Source organism: Pelobates fuscus, chromosome 1 (assembly GCF_036172605.1).
Source record: "Pelobates fuscus isolate aPelFus1 chromosome 1, aPelFus1.pri, whole genome shotgun sequence".
In the NCBI taxonomy this organism is placed as follows: Eukaryota; Metazoa; Chordata; class Amphibia; order Anura; family Pelobatidae; genus Pelobates; species Pelobates fuscus.
Genome location: NC_086317.1, coordinates 481594364 through 481611201, shown reverse-complemented (window position 1 = coordinate 481611201; position 16838 = coordinate 481594364). Strand labels below are relative to the sequence as shown.

General features: G+C 43.0%; 1 protein-coding gene across 1 annotated transcript in view; it reads right to left on the bottom strand.

Annotated features, from left to right (window-relative positions):
• Positions 1–685: 685 nt before the first annotated feature.
• Positions 686–16838, bottom strand: part of PGM2L1 (phosphoglucomutase 2 like 1) — a 75064-nt gene continuing 58911 nt past the window's right edge. The window contains exons 7-14 of the mRNA XM_063432347.1: positions 16021–16210; positions 14381–14478; positions 13607–13787; positions 12270–12363; positions 11612–11741; positions 5474–5663; positions 2983–3116; positions 686–1230 (exon numbers count right to left, since the gene is read on the bottom strand). Coding sequence (XP_063288417.1) covers positions 1128–1230; positions 2983–3116; positions 5474–5663; positions 11612–11741; positions 12270–12363; positions 13607–13787; positions 14381–14478; positions 16021–16210 — 1120 coding nt within the window. The 3' untranslated portion in view covers positions 686–1127. The remainder of the gene's footprint in view (positions 1231–2982; positions 3117–5473; positions 5664–11611; positions 11742–12269; positions 12364–13606; positions 13788–14380; positions 14479–16020; positions 16211–16838) is intronic.

The following is a 16838-nucleotide window of genomic DNA, read 5'->3' as shown; positions in this document are numbered from 1 at the left end:
GAGACAAAGTTAGGAACCGTTTTAACGAGAAAAGCACGTTTTATATAAGGCAGCACACTCGTATCCTGAAACCCACTTTGTAGGTCAGGATCAGAATGCTATAACACAGATCTCCCCAAGCAGCTTACGGTTGCCAGGTCGGCTTCCGAACTAGGGAAGCTTAAAGAAATATACATTCTACAGAGCTGGGTTTTAACAAACCGTTCTGGAGCAAGCATTTTTCATATACGGGACTAGCAGGAAAATTGGTTTCTGGTCCTTGGGATATGGAAAATTTCACAAACAGTTGAATTGCATGTGGTTTAATGGGCACTGTTAAACTGTAATTAAAATGGTTTTGAGTGGCTGGCTTAGGGTAATGAGAGTTGTAGCTCACTACTATACGGACAAGCCCCAATTTATTTACACAACCCTATGGTAGAGTGTCTCAACACTCAGTAATTGCAGAAGTACTGCTTCACGCTTAATGAAGCAGAGTTTTATTGCATAACAAACTCAAACTACACAACCTGTCATCACGAATCAAAACTGTAACAGTAAAACAAGAATAGCAATAAGACTTCCAGCCGCTACCACAGCTTCACAACAAGAAGCTTAGTGCTATGGTTTGGACGTATGAAGTGAAACTTATATAAAATAATAAATTAACATAAAACCACAAACTCAAACACCGTAATCTTCCCGTAACTTTCTCTTCCTTTTTTTCTGTAACATACTGGAGGACTAAATCTAACGTTTTAACCAGAAAGCTTAAACATAAATTATTTTTATGAACAGGCAGCAATGGTTAAATATATTAAAACCATTTGATTTCAGACCCGTTTCTTAGATTTCACTTCTAAGACGTTCTGATATTCTACACAATCAGATCATCTACCATTACTACCAGTTGATATGTTCAACATTAACAAAGGAAAAAAAAACAACAAAAAATGACAATTTGAACAAAGGAAACAAAGATGCTTGCAGTATCAATGGGCAATTCTCTTGTAGAGGGAAGATAAATGAGCAAATCCCTTTACTAGCCCCGGTACTGTATGAAACCATAGGGCTTGGCCACTTCTTTAAGGATGATAGGGCTCGTATGTTGCAGTAACTGGAGTGCAGGTGTACTACAGGAGCAGAGATCAAGCAGAATGCCAGGTGAGACCATTCTTGCTTGGCTCCAGGAAATTCTCCACCAAGGCATCGATGACCCTTTTCAACTCTTCTTCAAGGTATTTCTTGTCCCTGCAAGTACAGAAGCATCATCATTAGATCACATTGCTGTTATTTAATGGAAACGCAACAGATGTAGGTTATACACACCAACAATGGTCCCTATTTGTGAAAGGCTTTCTGTCTGTCCTCCAAATAGATTTACTCCCATAGCCTTAGGTAGAGGTCAGTACGTTTTGCAAAAGTTTCTTCTAGTGCTTTAAGTATCATTTAATAGATTGACTGTGATTGGAGTACAGAGATGACAGAGTCAATGTATAGCTTGGAGGAAAGATGAGACAGGGGGAATATGATAGAAAGATTTAAATACATAAAGGGAAACAACACAGTAATGGAGGAGACTATATTTAAAAGAAGAAAAACTACCACAACAAGAGGACATAGTCTTAAATTAGAGGGGCAAAGGTTTAAAAATAATATCCGGAAGTATTACTTTACTGAGAGGGTAGTGGATGCATGGAATAGCCTTCCAGCTGAAGTGGTAGAGGGTAACACAGTAAAGGAGTTTAAGCATGCATGATAGGCATAAGGCTATCCTAACTATAAGATAAGGCCAGGGACTAATGAAAGTATTTAGAAAATTGGGCAGACTAGATGGGCTGAATGGTTCTTATCTGCCATCACACTCTATGTTTCTACGAACTGCTGGTAGCTCTTCATGAATGGGTTGAGAACCACTGGTCAAAGGGATGTGTATAAGGATATAAGATGATGTGTGTCCTATTCAAAGGGATTGCTTGCTTCAACTGTAATATTAAACCTATAAATATTACATCAAGTAATTAGAAGACAATAGAAACTGGGTTTTGTGAAATCAAAAGAAAGATGAAGGAGAGAAGTGGTTAGTTGCTATTCCTTCCTTCAGAAGTGTGTTTTTATGGATCTTAAACTGGAGATTAGGGATTAGTAATAGAGATTCCTTTAGAACAGTGCAATCTTGGAAAAGTTCTGTCAATACCATGTGCCAATGTAACTAGCATACAGGCGCAGAACTCTGGTAAATATGCCATGCTGTGTTATTGGAAAGACTTTAGAGCTTCAAACAGGTATTCGGTAAAATTAAATTTGAAATCTTACAGTAATTATGGACCGGTAGTTCTACAAACAAAATCTGCTCTGCCGGTCTGATAAGAACAAAAATCTACACAACAAATGTTCTTTCCAAAATCTGTACTTAATTTACACATATTTGGACACAATTAAAGACAATATTGCATGATCCCAGTTTACTAGTCAGGGATCAACATATGAAGTTGAGAAGACTACACCGTTTGGCACATAGGATGTTTGGCATATTGATTTTCCACCATGCTCAGGCAGCCATCCGGAATGAAGTTCATAGCAGCTGCAGTCAAAAGTTAGTCAGAACTCATAAGATTCATAATCATCACTCACATCTTTTTGTTGACCTCCTTTTCCATCATGCTCAAATATATATAAAAAAATCTGATATAATTTAATTTGCAAAAAAAGGCCACAAGATGTCTCCCTTGAGCAAGTTACAAACATCAGCATTCTCAAGACAGTTGATTTTGCAGAGAAGCCTACCTAATATATAAATCAGGTTAAGAGACATTAAAATAAAATTTAAGCTAGTGTAATAATTTATGATCTGCGGAAAATAGTGTCACGGGATAAGATTGATTACTATTGGAGACAGTAAACACTACAATTTATTACACATGGCCTGAGGATTAATACTGTTGCTACCTGTAAAGACCAGCCCGACACAACAAAATAGACTTCAAAATGAACCGAACTCACCCTTGCCCCGGAGAGCCGCACATCTCTGCATAGTACTTGATCTTGGGTTCTGTTCCACTTGTTCTCAAGGTGGCCACACAGCCATTCTGAAATGTGAAAGTGATCATGTGGCTACTTTTACTCACGGGAAGTATCTGCAAAAACAAAAAAACACGTGAGATGATTAGGTTCCTGACAGCATGGGAATGTATCATTGTGGACCTCTGCTAACAGCTGGATCATTTACCTTAGCAACAGAATAAGCGTCCAAGTAGTGGCCCTACACATCGCATAGTTTTGAGAAAGTGCATGGACTGTGACATTTCAAAGACCACAATCCAATTACTCAAATATTTACAAACTTCTAAAGAAGAAAGGGAATGATACAGAATGACCCAACCAGTGATTAATCATAGCAAAGGGACCTTGAGAGCAGACGCCTGGAAATAAAAAGTAGACAAGGAAAGTCTTGTCACACAGCCAGAAGACTCAGATGGCCCACTTTATGGGCTGTCTGAGAAAAAAAGCACACTCACTTTTTCGGAAGAGGAAAGCAGGTCTGCCTATGACAAAGTACTATGTGCAATATTAATGACTTCTGGCTTTATGCTTACAATGGTAATTTACATTATCAAAGCTATGTAGTTATACCTGTCTGTTTTAGAATACAAATATTGGTTTAGAATTTTGCTCAACTCTCCCTTTAAGAAGAGATTTTTTTTTTAACGTTTAAACAGATATTAAATAGATTACTTTTGCAGAAATAAAACCGTAATTAGTAAAGATCCCAACCTAATCACATGTATTTATGGAAATCAAATTGGTTTAAAATTTGCATATGGTGAGCATGATTTGTTTAACAAACTACTTTAAACTTTTTTTTTTTTTTTGTTCACACCGCATCTACAAAGCATTTGATGGTGGTACACAGCTAGATGCAGGGGAGGTTGGGAGAGAACTAGAAACATGACATCCTCTACATTCAAAGTGCTATGTGTTGTCCAAAAGCCTCCTGAGGACTCATGTAGAGCGCGTACAAAGAGCGTAGCAATTGTGGCAGCTATGAAGAGAGATATGCATATATGGAGGGGGGGGGGGGGGGTAGGGGCATTATGGCAGTGCTACGGCTTGGTAAGTTAGCCTACGGAGCCAGAGAAATAATAACATAACTGTGAACAAACAAAACATTCTATATCTGTCAAATATGACATGAAGAAAGATTAAAATTAGTTCAGACGACGTCAAGCTGGAGGGTCTGCCGACCCAGTCAGGGCTCTCCTTGGAACAAATGGAGGGATCACGTCTACTGGTCTTTTGTCTTGTAGTGGATGAGTTGTAGCCAAAACTCCCAATGCTTGGAAGAAGGCCGGCACATCTTGGAGTTGCGAGAGTGTGAACTTCTTGCCGCTTTTCTCCGCCAATAGGTGGTGTGGACCCCACCTGTACAGGATCTCCGCCGCCCTCAACAGCTTTGTGGTGAAGCGGAGTGATTGCCTCAACTGCAAGATTGCTATTGATAGGTCCTTATAAAAGGATAGCTGCAAGCCTTCAAATGTCAGTGAGGGAGATACTCTTGCAGCTCCCAGGACTGCGGACTTATCAGAGTTCCCCCGGAAATTGCAGGAGCACGTCCCTAGGGGCCTCAGGGGGTGCTTTAGCTGCCTTGGGCAGTCGCCGGCAGCGGTCAGTCGCGGCCTGCTTGGCTTGCTTAGGTGTTAGCAGTGTGGCTAGTAGTCGTCGTGTATAATGGGGCAATTCATCTGAGGAGACAGACTCTGGTATACCTCGGATCTTAATGTTGCAGGCTTTGGCTCTGTCTTCCAGGCTCACTAATCATTGGCCCATCTCGTCACACTTCTTCTGCGAGGTGTGGAGCATAGCATCTGTGGCAGATTGTGCCAAATGGGTGCCTCCCAGCTCCCCTTCCACTGCCCGGACACAGCCTGTCAGCTTGGCGACATCCTCCCTCACCACAGCTATATCCGCTTGAAACATGGCCGTCCTGCAATAGAGCTTTAATGTCTGCTTTGGTCGAGGGAGCTGCATTGTCTTTGTGGGTTGTGCAGCTAGCATTGTGGCGTGGGAATCATCCCCATGTATGCTCTCTGCTTCCGACGAAGCCGTGGAGCAGGTCGCAGTCGGCGCCATCTTGGCTTGCATGAGGTGCTGCGGCTGTTTGAATAAACTCCCAATATCTCAGCAGCCGGGCCCGGGATTCGCTCGCTGTTTTTTGGCGCGTCGCCCCATGGTCCATAGACCCAGTGGAGCGTGTCTGAGTTTTGTCTGTGCCCAGTGAGTCGCTATTGGAGCCCTGGACTCAGACGGCGGCTCGGAGCTCACTGAGAGTGCGACCGCCTTGCTTGGGCGCTGGTTCCGCCCCCCTACTTTAAACTTTTATTTACAATAAAATAGGTATTTTTACTACGTTTCCCAATCTATCTTACAAGGTGCTAATTCAGAGATATAAATTCTGCTAAACAAAAGCAAATACATTGCACATCTTTATACATACAGATTTCTTGTTCAGTTGACTGCTGTCGTAGCCTGTGGTGATGTCCCTGATATGAAGGATGCCGTACGGGCCGCAGAAATCAGGATATTTCTTTGGCGAATTGAAATTCCTCAGACGTTCAAATATTCTCTTAATAATTGCAGGGTCGTAACAGAGAAAATAGGAGGTTTTAGCAATGTGAAAACCATACCTATATAAAAGGATAAAAGAAAAACAATTAAAAATCAAAACTAATGAAAAGAGTAATTGTACAGGTCAGCAAAGCTGAAAAAAATGCCTGCTGAAAAAGAAGCAAAAGCACACAAAACAAATTACCGTATATACTCGAGTATAAGCCGACCCGAATATAAGCCGAGGCCCCTAATTTTATCCCAAAAAACTGGGAAAACTTATTGACTCGAGTATAAGACTAGGGTGGGAAATGCAGCAGCTACTGGTAAATTTCTAAATAAAATTAGATCCTAAAAAAAATATATTAATTGAATATTTATTTACAGTGTGTGTATAATGAATGCAGTGTGTGCGTATGTGTGTGTGTATGAGTGCAGCGTGTGTGTATGAGTGCAGCGTGTGTGTATGAGTGCAGCGTGTGTGTATGAGTGCAGCGTGTGTGTATGAGTGCAGCGTGTGTGTATGAGTGCAGCGTGTGTGTATGAGTGCGTGCATGAATGCAGTGTGTGTGTGTATGAATGCAGTGTGTGAATGCAGTGTGTGCAGGGCCGGTGCAAGGATATTTGCCGCCGTAGGCAAAACATTTTTTGCCGCCCCCTCCCCCCCCATATGTCCTGACTTCCCCCCCTCCTCCCTCAGTGGTCCTTACCTCCCCACCCCCGTGTTCCTTCACCCCCCCCCCCCCAGTGGTCCTGACTCACCCCTCCCCTAGTGGTCCTTACTTCCCCCTCCCCTCCCATAGTGGTCCTTATCCCACCCCCTCCCTCTCATAGTGGTCCTTATCCCCCTTCTCCCTCCCATAGTGTTCCTTATCCCCCCCATCCCTCCCATAGTGGTCCATATACCCCCCTCCCTCCCATAGTGGTCCTTATACCCCCCCTCCCTCCCATAGTGGTCCTTATACCCCCCCTCCCTCCCATAGTGGTCCTTATCCCACCCCCTCCCATAGTGGTCCTTATCCCCCCCCTCCCTCCCATAGTGGTCCTTATCCCCCCCCTCCCTCCCATAGTGGTCCTTATACCCCCCTCCCTCCCATAGTGGTCCTTATACCCCCCTCCCTCCCATAGTGGTCCTTATACCCCCCCTCCCTCCCATAGTGGTCCTTATCCCACCCCCTCCCATAGTGGTCCTTATCCCCCCCCTCCCTCCCATAGTGGTCCTTATCCCACCCCCTCCCATAGTGGTCCTTATCCCCCCCCTCCCTCCCATAGTGGTCCTTATCCCCCCCCTCCCTCCCATAGTGGTCCTTATACCCCCCTCCCTCCCATAGTGGTCCTTATACCCCCCTCCCTCCCATAGTGGTCCTTATCCCCCCCCTCCCTCCCATAGTGGTCCTTATACCCCCCTCCCTCCCATAGTGGTCCTTATACCCCCCTCCCTCCCATAGTGGTCCTTATACCCCTTTTTTTTGTTATTATTAATTTTTTTTTATTATTATATTATTATTTCTTATTTTATTTATATTTTTTTTTTTCGTCCCCCCTCCCTCCTTGATATATGGCAGGGAGGGGGGCTCTCCTTCCCTGGTGGTCCAGTGGCAGGCAGTTCAGTGGGGGGGAGAGGGGGGCTGGCAGAGCTGTAACTTGCCTTTCCTGCAGCTCCTGTCAGCTCTCTCCTCCTCTGCGCCGTCCGTTCTGCTCTTCTGTCAGCTTACACTGTAAGTCTCGCGAGAGCCGCGGCTCTCGCGAGATTTACACTGGGAGCTGACCGAGGTGCTGACCGGACGGCGCAGAGGAGGAGAGAGCTGACAGGAGCTGCAGGAAAGGTAAGTTACAGCTCTGCCAGCCCCCCTCTCCCCCAGTCTGTATTATGGCAATGCAAATTGCCATAATACAGACCTTGACTCGAGTATAAGCCGAGTTGGGGTTTTTCAGCCCAAAAAAATGGGCTGAAAAACTCGGCTTATACTCGAGTATATACGGTATACCTCAATAGAACATTAGCAGATTACATAACAATCTATGCAATATTTAATCTCATTTTTAGCCTTTGCACACTAGGTACATTGTGATCCTACAGTGATGGACCTGTGATGGCAAGTATTGAGCATCTTGAGTCATTAGCAGGATATTTTACTGGTACAGTGTATAGATTACATGTGTACACATACTTTATGCTAACCTGGGTATCTACACTGATCAGACACAACATTAAAACCACTGACGGGTTAAGTGAATAACATTGATTATACAGTTACATTGGCACCTGTCAGGGATCGGATATATTAGGGAGCAAGCGAACAGTCAGTTCTAGAATTTCATGTGTTGGAAGCAGGAAAAAATGGGCAAGTGAAGAGATCTGAGTGACTTTGAAAAGGGACAAATAGTGATGGCTAGACGACTGGGTCAGAACATGGCATGCAGTGGTAAGTACCTACCAAAAGTGGTGAAAAAAAAAAAAAGACAACCGTGAACCAATGTCAGGTTATGGATGCACACGGAAAGCAAAGGCTAGTCCTTCCAAGCTACTCTGGTTTAAAATTAATCAAAAACTTAATGCTGGCCAGTACAGAAAGGTGTCAGAACACACAGTGCATTGCGGTTTGCCACCAGATTGTTTGCGCTGATGGCAGTGACCCCTTTCAGCAGGGTAATGCACCATGCCACACTGCAAAAATTGTTCAATGCATTGACATGTTGCTCAAATCTTTCCTGAAGATGTTGCCTTCGCCAAATTCCTCTGAACTCAATCCAATTGAGTATCTGTGGGATGTACAACAAATCCAATCCATGGAAGCCCCACCTAACAACTTACAGGATTTATAGAATGTGTTGCTGATGTCTTGGTGCCAGTTACCACAAGACACTTTTAAAGGTCTTGTAGAATCAATGCCTCAACACATTGGGCTTCTTTTGGCAGCTAGAGGGGGTCCTGCACAATATTAGGCAGGTAGTTTTAATGTTGCGGCTGATCAGTGTATAGGTATTATCGAAGATATGCACACATTAACAATGGGCTGTAATTTAGGATCTAGGCCAATCGATGTCAAATAGAATAAAACCTGTGTAACACTGATGAAGTGCATTGTCTAATGACATTTTGACCCAGTATAAATACATAAATATTGGTTTAAAAAAAAAACAAAAAAAAACCTCACATTAGAAGTTCCTAACTGAATCGTTTAGACCAGGGGAAGGCAACATTCGGCAATTCAGATGTTGTGGACTACATCTCACCTGGTGCTTTTCCAACATTATGGTTGTAAAAGCATTATGAGAGCTGTATTTCAGAACACTTGAAGTGCTAAAGATTGCCTACCCATTGTTTAAACTCAACTGAAGCAAGGATGAGATGCTCTAATCACGAACATCTCATTTTGGTCTATGGGGAGAAATCAAAACCTATAATTTTATCTAGAAACATATATAAACAAAAATTGTGCTGCACACAGGAGTAGCAAGGCGCGCAGGAGTAAACGCAGCAAGGCGCGCAGGAGTAAACGCAGCAAGGCGCGCAGGAGTAAACGCAGCAAGGCGCGCAGGAGTACACGCAGCAAGGCAGACAGGAGTACACGCAGCAAGGCAGACAGGAGTACACGCAGCAAGGCAGACAGGAGTACACGCAGCAAGGCAGACAGGAGTACACGTAGCAAGGCAGACAGGAGTACACATAGCAAGGCAGACAGGAGTACACGCAGCAAGGCAGACAGGAGTACACGTAGCAAGGCAGACAGGAGTAAACGCAGCAAGGCAGGCAGGAGTAAACGCAGCAAGGCAGACAGGAGTACACGCAGCAAGGCAGACAGGAGTACACGCAGCAAGGCAGACAGGAGTACACGCAGCAAGGCAGACAGGAGTACACGTAGCAAGGCAGACAGGAGTACACGTAGCAAGGCAGACAGGAGTAAACGCAGCAAGGCAGGCAGGAGTAAACGCAGCAAGGCAGACAGGAGTACACGCAGCAAGGCAGACAGGAGTAAACGTAGCAAGGCGTGCAGGAGTAAACGCAGCAAGGCAGACAGGAGTAAACGCAGCAAGGCAGACAGGAGTAAACGCAGCAAGGCAGACAGGAGTAAACGCAGCAAGGCAGACAGGAGTAAACGCAGCAAGGCAGACAGGAGTAAACGCAGCAAGGCAGACAGGAGTAAACGCAGCAAGGCAGACAGGAGTAAACGCAGCAAGGCAGACAGGAGTAAACGCAGCAAGGCAGACAGGAGTAAACGCAGCAAGGCAGACAGGAGTAAACGCAGCAAGGCAGACAGGAGTAAACGCAGCAAGGCAGACAGGAGTAAACGCAGCAAGGCAGACAGGAGTAAACGCAGCAAGGCAGACAGGAGTAAACGCAGCAAGGCAGACAGGAGTAAACGCAGCAAGGCAGACAGGAGTAAACGCAGCAAGGCAGACAGGAGTAAACGCAGCAAGGCAGACAGGAGTAAACGCAGCAAGGCAGACAGGAGTAAACGCAGCAAGGCAGACAGGAGTAAACGCAGCAAGGCAGACAGGAGTAAACGCAGCAAGGCAGACAGGAGTAAACGCAGCAAGGCAGACAGGAGTAAACGCAGCAAGGCAGACAGGAGTAAACGCAGCAAGGCAGACAGGAGTAAACGCAGCAAGGCAGACAGGAGTAAACGTAGCAAGGCAGACAGGAGTAAACGTAGCAAGGCAGACAGGAGTAAACGTAGCAAGGCAGACAGGAGTAAACGTAGCAAGGCAGACAGGAGTAAACGTAGCAAGGCAGACAGGAGTAAACGTAGCAAGGCAGACAGGAGTAAACGTAGCAAGGCAGACAGGAGTAAACGTAGCAAGGCAGACAGGAGTACAATGGTAGAGATCTGCATTCCCCAAGTAAATAGAAAAGGCAATCCACAAGCATCCCAAGGTCATGTAAATCATATCAAAAAGGTGCACTGGATCATTAATATAAAGTCAAATATACTTTAATATACACAATTAAGGCCTTGTATTTTTTTATTTTATCCTAATGATCCAATGCACCATTTTGACTTAAGTTGCATGACATTGGGATGATTATGGTTTGGACTGACCTTTTCACACTATTTTACATGAAAAGGGTAGTTGTGCAAAATAGCTTTACTCGGACCTGGTTGTATCCTCTCTTTATTCTTGTGACTGATGTCATTATCTGCCATTGTCACTTAGAATACTTAACATGAACATGACTGGCATACAGTCAATGTGTTTTAGAGTGTTAGTGGCCACTATGACGTTCAGCTAACTGAATGGCTAGTTGGCATTTGTTTAAAACCAGTTATCTTCTAAAATGTGACGTTAAGAAAATGAAACAGACCTCAATCATCAGCGGCTAAAAATTCTATAATGCAATCTCTAGCAAGTTGACAAAACTGCCCCTGCTTGATGAGCATTTGTATGTGGCATGTGCGACATTCTATTTTAGGATTATTTGCAAATTTTTAGGCATTGTAGGAAAACAAAAAACACCATAACTACTACTACAGCAGTACACTGCACTTCTGCTATGAATGCCAGAGAGCTATAACTTCCCAAGTGGGAACTTTTGTTAACGGAGCTAAATCCAGGAATGTAAGGCTTAGCTCATTGGCTGTGAGCATCAGCTGATCTCTTTAGTGAGCTGCAGTGGCTATGGTGCTTGGAGTGTTTAATGTAAGAGGTAAACTATCCTTGGATCCCTCCTAAAGGAGTATCAGTTGTAATTAATATGACAAGCCCAAGGTCATCCAGGACAGCAAGCTATATTCCTATTTAAGTTTTGGAAAACCCTTGAGGGTGGAATCTGTCTAAAACATAAATCGTATGTCCGTCTTTTGTAATGGCTTAACTGGGTTAAAAACTTGTTAGCAACCTCTTGAAGGAAAACTCTGGAAAATAAAGATACAGCCCATTCTTGGAGTGTGGTTCACAATTTGAGGAGTTAGTGTCCCCTTTCACAAGTCAACTTATTTAGGGAGTCTTCATGTTTAGTATTCACCGCTTCCTAAATCTTGGGCTATTTTCCAGCTTTAAGGAGGTCAAAGAAGAGTCGACTTACGTTTCATATATTTTGACAAGCTGACCTTCCAGGTTCACACCAATACTGTCCAGGTAGGTCGCCATTTCTGCAACAACTACAGCTGCGCTCACTCCATCTTTATCCAGCACTGCGGTTCCACACATATATCCTGGAACACCATAAAGACTCAGTACAGATATGTCAAAACAAAAACAATAATAAACGTTCCATCAAGGGTCTTTACAAGCAAAATATGTAGCAAGTATTAAACAGCAAAGATTCCACCCCATCAAGTAAGACACAACCCGTCTGCATTGTAAGGACATACATACTGCCTAGTAAGAAACTACACAGCTGCTTGGTAGCCTGTCTGCATTGTAAGGAGGATTCCCATACATATTGCCTAGTAAGGACCTACACAGTGGCAGTGATATTGAAGCAGTGATGGAAGCAGTGATATTTGTGTGGAATAAAAAAAATGGGCCCCTTTAATAGAGGTTGCACTTAGTCTAGAACAATGAAGCAGAGCGTGTTTCCTACTTTGCTATCCAACTGCTGTAGGACTACATAGATCGCAATTCTTTTACACACATTATATAACAAACAACTCTGGGAAATCAAGCAAAACAGAGACTGCACAGAACGTATGACACTGCTGATGTTGGAGTTATGTAAAGATTCAAAGCTGGCAGGTTACCTATAGATTCTTCGAAAGCAAACAGGACGGTTTTCCCCTTATCCATGAGAGTTTTCACTCTATTCCCAATCCATTTAAATCCAGGTAAAGTATCCTGTGAGTAGACAAAGTAATGACAACCTGCACCATGCAATTTACTTTCACAAGCACTAATAATTTGTTAGACCAGCACAGTCATTGTTTTTCTTTTTTCCCCCCATGCATCTTACATTATTATACTTATTCTCCATGCCACTTGCCTTTATTTATTTTTAATCTTTTCATCCTTGTGCTGGTTTTAATACCTGGGTGAAAATATTTATTGAATACTTAATTTGTCCACTTGCCAAAAAAAACCAAAAACCCCCAGCATACAGTGTAAACATTTGGTTTGGTGGATAGGTAACAGCACATATATCAGCGGTATATGCACATTTGAAGGTTTCAGCATGTTGTCACACATTGTAACAGAAGTAGCATACTTTGTATTCAAGTCCTACCTCCCTATAATTATTACTCTGGTAGAGAATATGAGGGGAATTAAGAACACACGTGGCCCACTAGGTAATAAACTTTCTGAAGTACATTATAATGGTTTACACAGGAAATTAGACTTTAAGCAAACTCTGCAGGGGATTACATTACCGCAAGGCAAGTAAGAGCCAAAAGTGCCCTATCCACCTGCCCCACAACAGTGCTATACGCATTAAAAACAACAAAAAAGACAGAAGCATGTTTCCGTGAATAAGGCATCTTCGTCAGGGATATACAGGCAGTGACAGCGTGCTGTAATCTCAAGAGACCTCCCTTTTCCCATAACCTGTTCAATCTGGGTGGAGCCAATAATGGCAGAGTGAATCCACTTAGAGGTGGGCCTTCAGAACCTCCCCATTCACAGAAATAGGCCCAATAAATTACAAAGAGACACCCACATAAGGTGGAGTCATTGATGGGCACCGCGAGGAGCATATGCATGCTAGACAGGCCCGCAAAAGGAGCCTCCACTTTCTCCCAATTAAAACATACCAGGGAGGGGAGTACATCTCCACTCAGTGATGTGATATGTTATGTAGTTGGGGTATATTAACAAGCATCTAGAGGGCAAAATGAAGAAAGAAAGCCACCTAAACTTTATAGTCAATCGTTAATCTTGCACATGGTACTCAGGAGGAGGTAAAGTAAGTCAATTTGTCTCTCTACACAAACGATTGCCCAGTGGATCGATATAGTGGCCAGTACTCTGTACTTAAACACAGAACAAAATCGGGCTAAAAAATTGCAAAGTGACACCCACTCAAGATGGAGTCACTGATAGCCATCACAAGGTAGTCTAGCTTAATTGGGATATTTGCACTTACTTCGTAAAGGAAGCCTTCCTTTGCAGCAATGGCATTGAGAATGGAGGATGAGACAGCAGTTGCCAGCATGTAAACTTTCCCCACGTCGGATCCCTTTTGGCATTTTTTTTGCCAACAAAAAAACATCCACCATCCCAGCAAGGCAGCCAACTCATTCCCAGTGAAAACCTTCCAGCGACCCCTGAAAAATGAAGATACAGATTTGTTTCTTATTAAACTGAGAAAATTAGAACAACCTATAACACATCAAAAGCCAGGTTACAGTATTGGAAAGGTTTGGCATGCCCTTAGACACCTTAATCCAGCGTTCAATGGAAAGTTGTACGATAAAATGTAATATGATTTTATATAATCCTGTTAAAAAAAATGCAATACAGCATCAGAAACAATAGCCTGAAAATGAAAATTGTATCTGCGTTTTAACACTTGGCCCTGAATTCCAGGGAAATTAATCAAGAACTGGGTTATGGAGCAAGAAGTTGTCGGACACTCAGTGTACAATTCCTTAGTGACTTGCACAGTCTCTCTTACAGCTAAAAAAAATAAAATGTTTCCACAAATCATCGATGACTTGAAGCAAAGGTTTCTTGTTCATATTTACTTCGTGCACTGAAAACAATGTCTTTATAATATCTGCTGTAACACCTTAGCTGTGCATGTGGTAGGCCCTGCTCTGTCTCGTGCACTAATTGAAATCCAATGGTCAGCCAATTTCCATTTTATTTATGTTTAGTATGCCAAAGAAAAGGGAGATATAAACTATGAAGTACATACGTTTCTTGCAGCTCGGCTACGGCCAGCCTGTCAGCATCTGGATCTGTGGCTACAACCAAACGAGCACCTTCCTTCTCAGCGAGTCGCAGAGACAGCTCCTAGAAAGTATATACAGACTGAGTCAGTGCAATGCTAAGAGCTGCATGTCAAAGCCATTCTACAAACAGCATTTTTAGTGAATGCTAATCCAGGGACTAAAGAGTTTGCCCAACCTACTTTTCCACCATGACAATCTACTTGTCCTGATACAAAAATTCATTTTTTTTTTTTTATCAAAACAGTGTATAAATAAGGTCTTTATTGATAGTAATTTAGGAGACAGACCCAACAATACTTCAATAAAATTAACAAATGTAAGTAGGTAGTGAATTTAAACAATCATTTCCAAATGAGAATTGTAGCTTACTTTATTAAAAAATAGAACTATAATTAATGGAGGCTTTTATATCCATTGACATGCTTGGTTACAGAAAAGGCAGCGCTTACACTGCTGAGCCTACAGGGTCAATTTCTTTGCTCCAGAACCACTACATCAAACTGTAGTGGCTCTAGTTCCTAGGGCGCCTCTTTAAAAACTGGTCTTTGGAAATATAGTATGGGGTGGAATAGCTATGTAGTGTGAAGAGTATACAGTGTGTGTAATAGTGTGAGGTGGGATAAGGATGTAATGTGTATTTGTGTAGGTTATGTAGTATGTGTATGGAATATAGTGAGGTGTGGGAAAGGGATGTACTACATTTGTGTAGTGTGTGTTGGAAATGTGGTGTGGTGCAGCATAGAGGGAACATGGTGTGTAGGGAATATGGTGTGGTGCAGCATAGAGATGTAGTGTGTAGGTTAAGCAGCGTGAGTAGGTAACATGGTGTGTGGAGTGGGTAGGTTATGTAGTGGTGGCAGAGTGAGGGAGGGAGGGGCTGACAGAGTGAGTGACTGGTGACAAGTGAGTGAAGGGGTCACTGGTGACAGAGTAAGGGGGTGACTGGTCCGGTGGGCTGTCTCTCCAGTCTACAGCTCCGCCGGGTGTCAGCTGCAGACTATGCTGTATCTCGCGATCTCCAGAAGTCAGAGCGTTGCTGTGGTAACCCGCAGCAACACTGATTGGCCATAGATCACGAGATGCACAGTCTGCAGCTCACATCCGGCAGAGCTGCAGACTGAAGGGGCTGGCTCTCTGCACAGACGGGAGGAGCCATGACAGAGGACCCGACAAGTCACTTTAGCCCGCAGCAGGGCTAAAAGGAAAAAAAAAAAAAAAACTACCTGCCCGGCACTGCATATTCCGGGCGTCAGCCTATACGAATTGCGCATCCCTGGTGCCAACTTTCTTAAAGGAACAATCCCAAGCACCATAACCACTACAACCTACTATATGGATTTACATCTTACCATGGAACAGAGACCGAGCACTTATAACACCAAAATCACTAGAGAAGGCTGATGTTATGGTGCTTGCAATGTATCTAAGAAATTGCAGAATATAAATACTACGTGCAACTGTATAATAGATATCCAGCATTCATAATAGCCAGAAAATTTATTATAATAAAAACAAGTCTGGCAAACATCATCAGATCAGTAAATGAGTAGATATGGATGTGAAAAATAAGGCAATATTTTAGGAATCAGAAATTGACATTCACCAGCACACATTCACCCTCCTCTGGGTTAGGACATTTCACTGTTGAAAAATTTGGGTCTGGATCCTTCTGTTCAGGAACCGGAATTGGCGGGTCAAAGCCAAAAACCTTGAAAGCAGACTGCACGTACTCATGCCCAACCCCATGAAAGGATGTATGGACAAATTTTAGAGCGGTTTTCATATTCAGCTCTCTGTAAAATAAAAAGAGATAATTATATATAAGAGCGTGCTATTTTCCCAGCTCTCTGGAGGCCAGTTACCAGGCCACAGTTTGCTTGGTTGCCCTTTGTGCTATTCAAAATGCACTAAAGTCTCTGTTTACAAAGACAGCAGAAACATTCAGTGAAAGAAAATTAAAGGAACACTAACATTAGAAATACATTATTTATTAACATTGAAGTGTCCCTTAGTACTTTTAGATTTGGTGAAACTCATTTAAGAATAAATGCCTCTGGTCAGTCAGTCAGACAGCAACTAAAGGTGTTTTTACGGACAAGTGTAAGCATTGCAGTTTCTCTGAAATGTCAAAAAAAAAAATTACATTCCCAAACTACATTGATGGAATCTCAGCATCAAAACCTTTAAAGGGACTCTTTACACACCAACAGCAATGCAGTCTAGCTGTAAAAATGCTGACTGACAATTGTAAGCATTGCGGTTTCTGAGAATCAGACCGCCGCTAGAAGCACTTACTTGAGAACACCAACACATAAAAATTAACATTTACAGTCTTCATGGTTGCAGTCTCCCCATAGGGAAGCTTTATAACGTATTGCCAGGCATATACAGCAGTGCCATCAATAATATTCTACAGAAAAG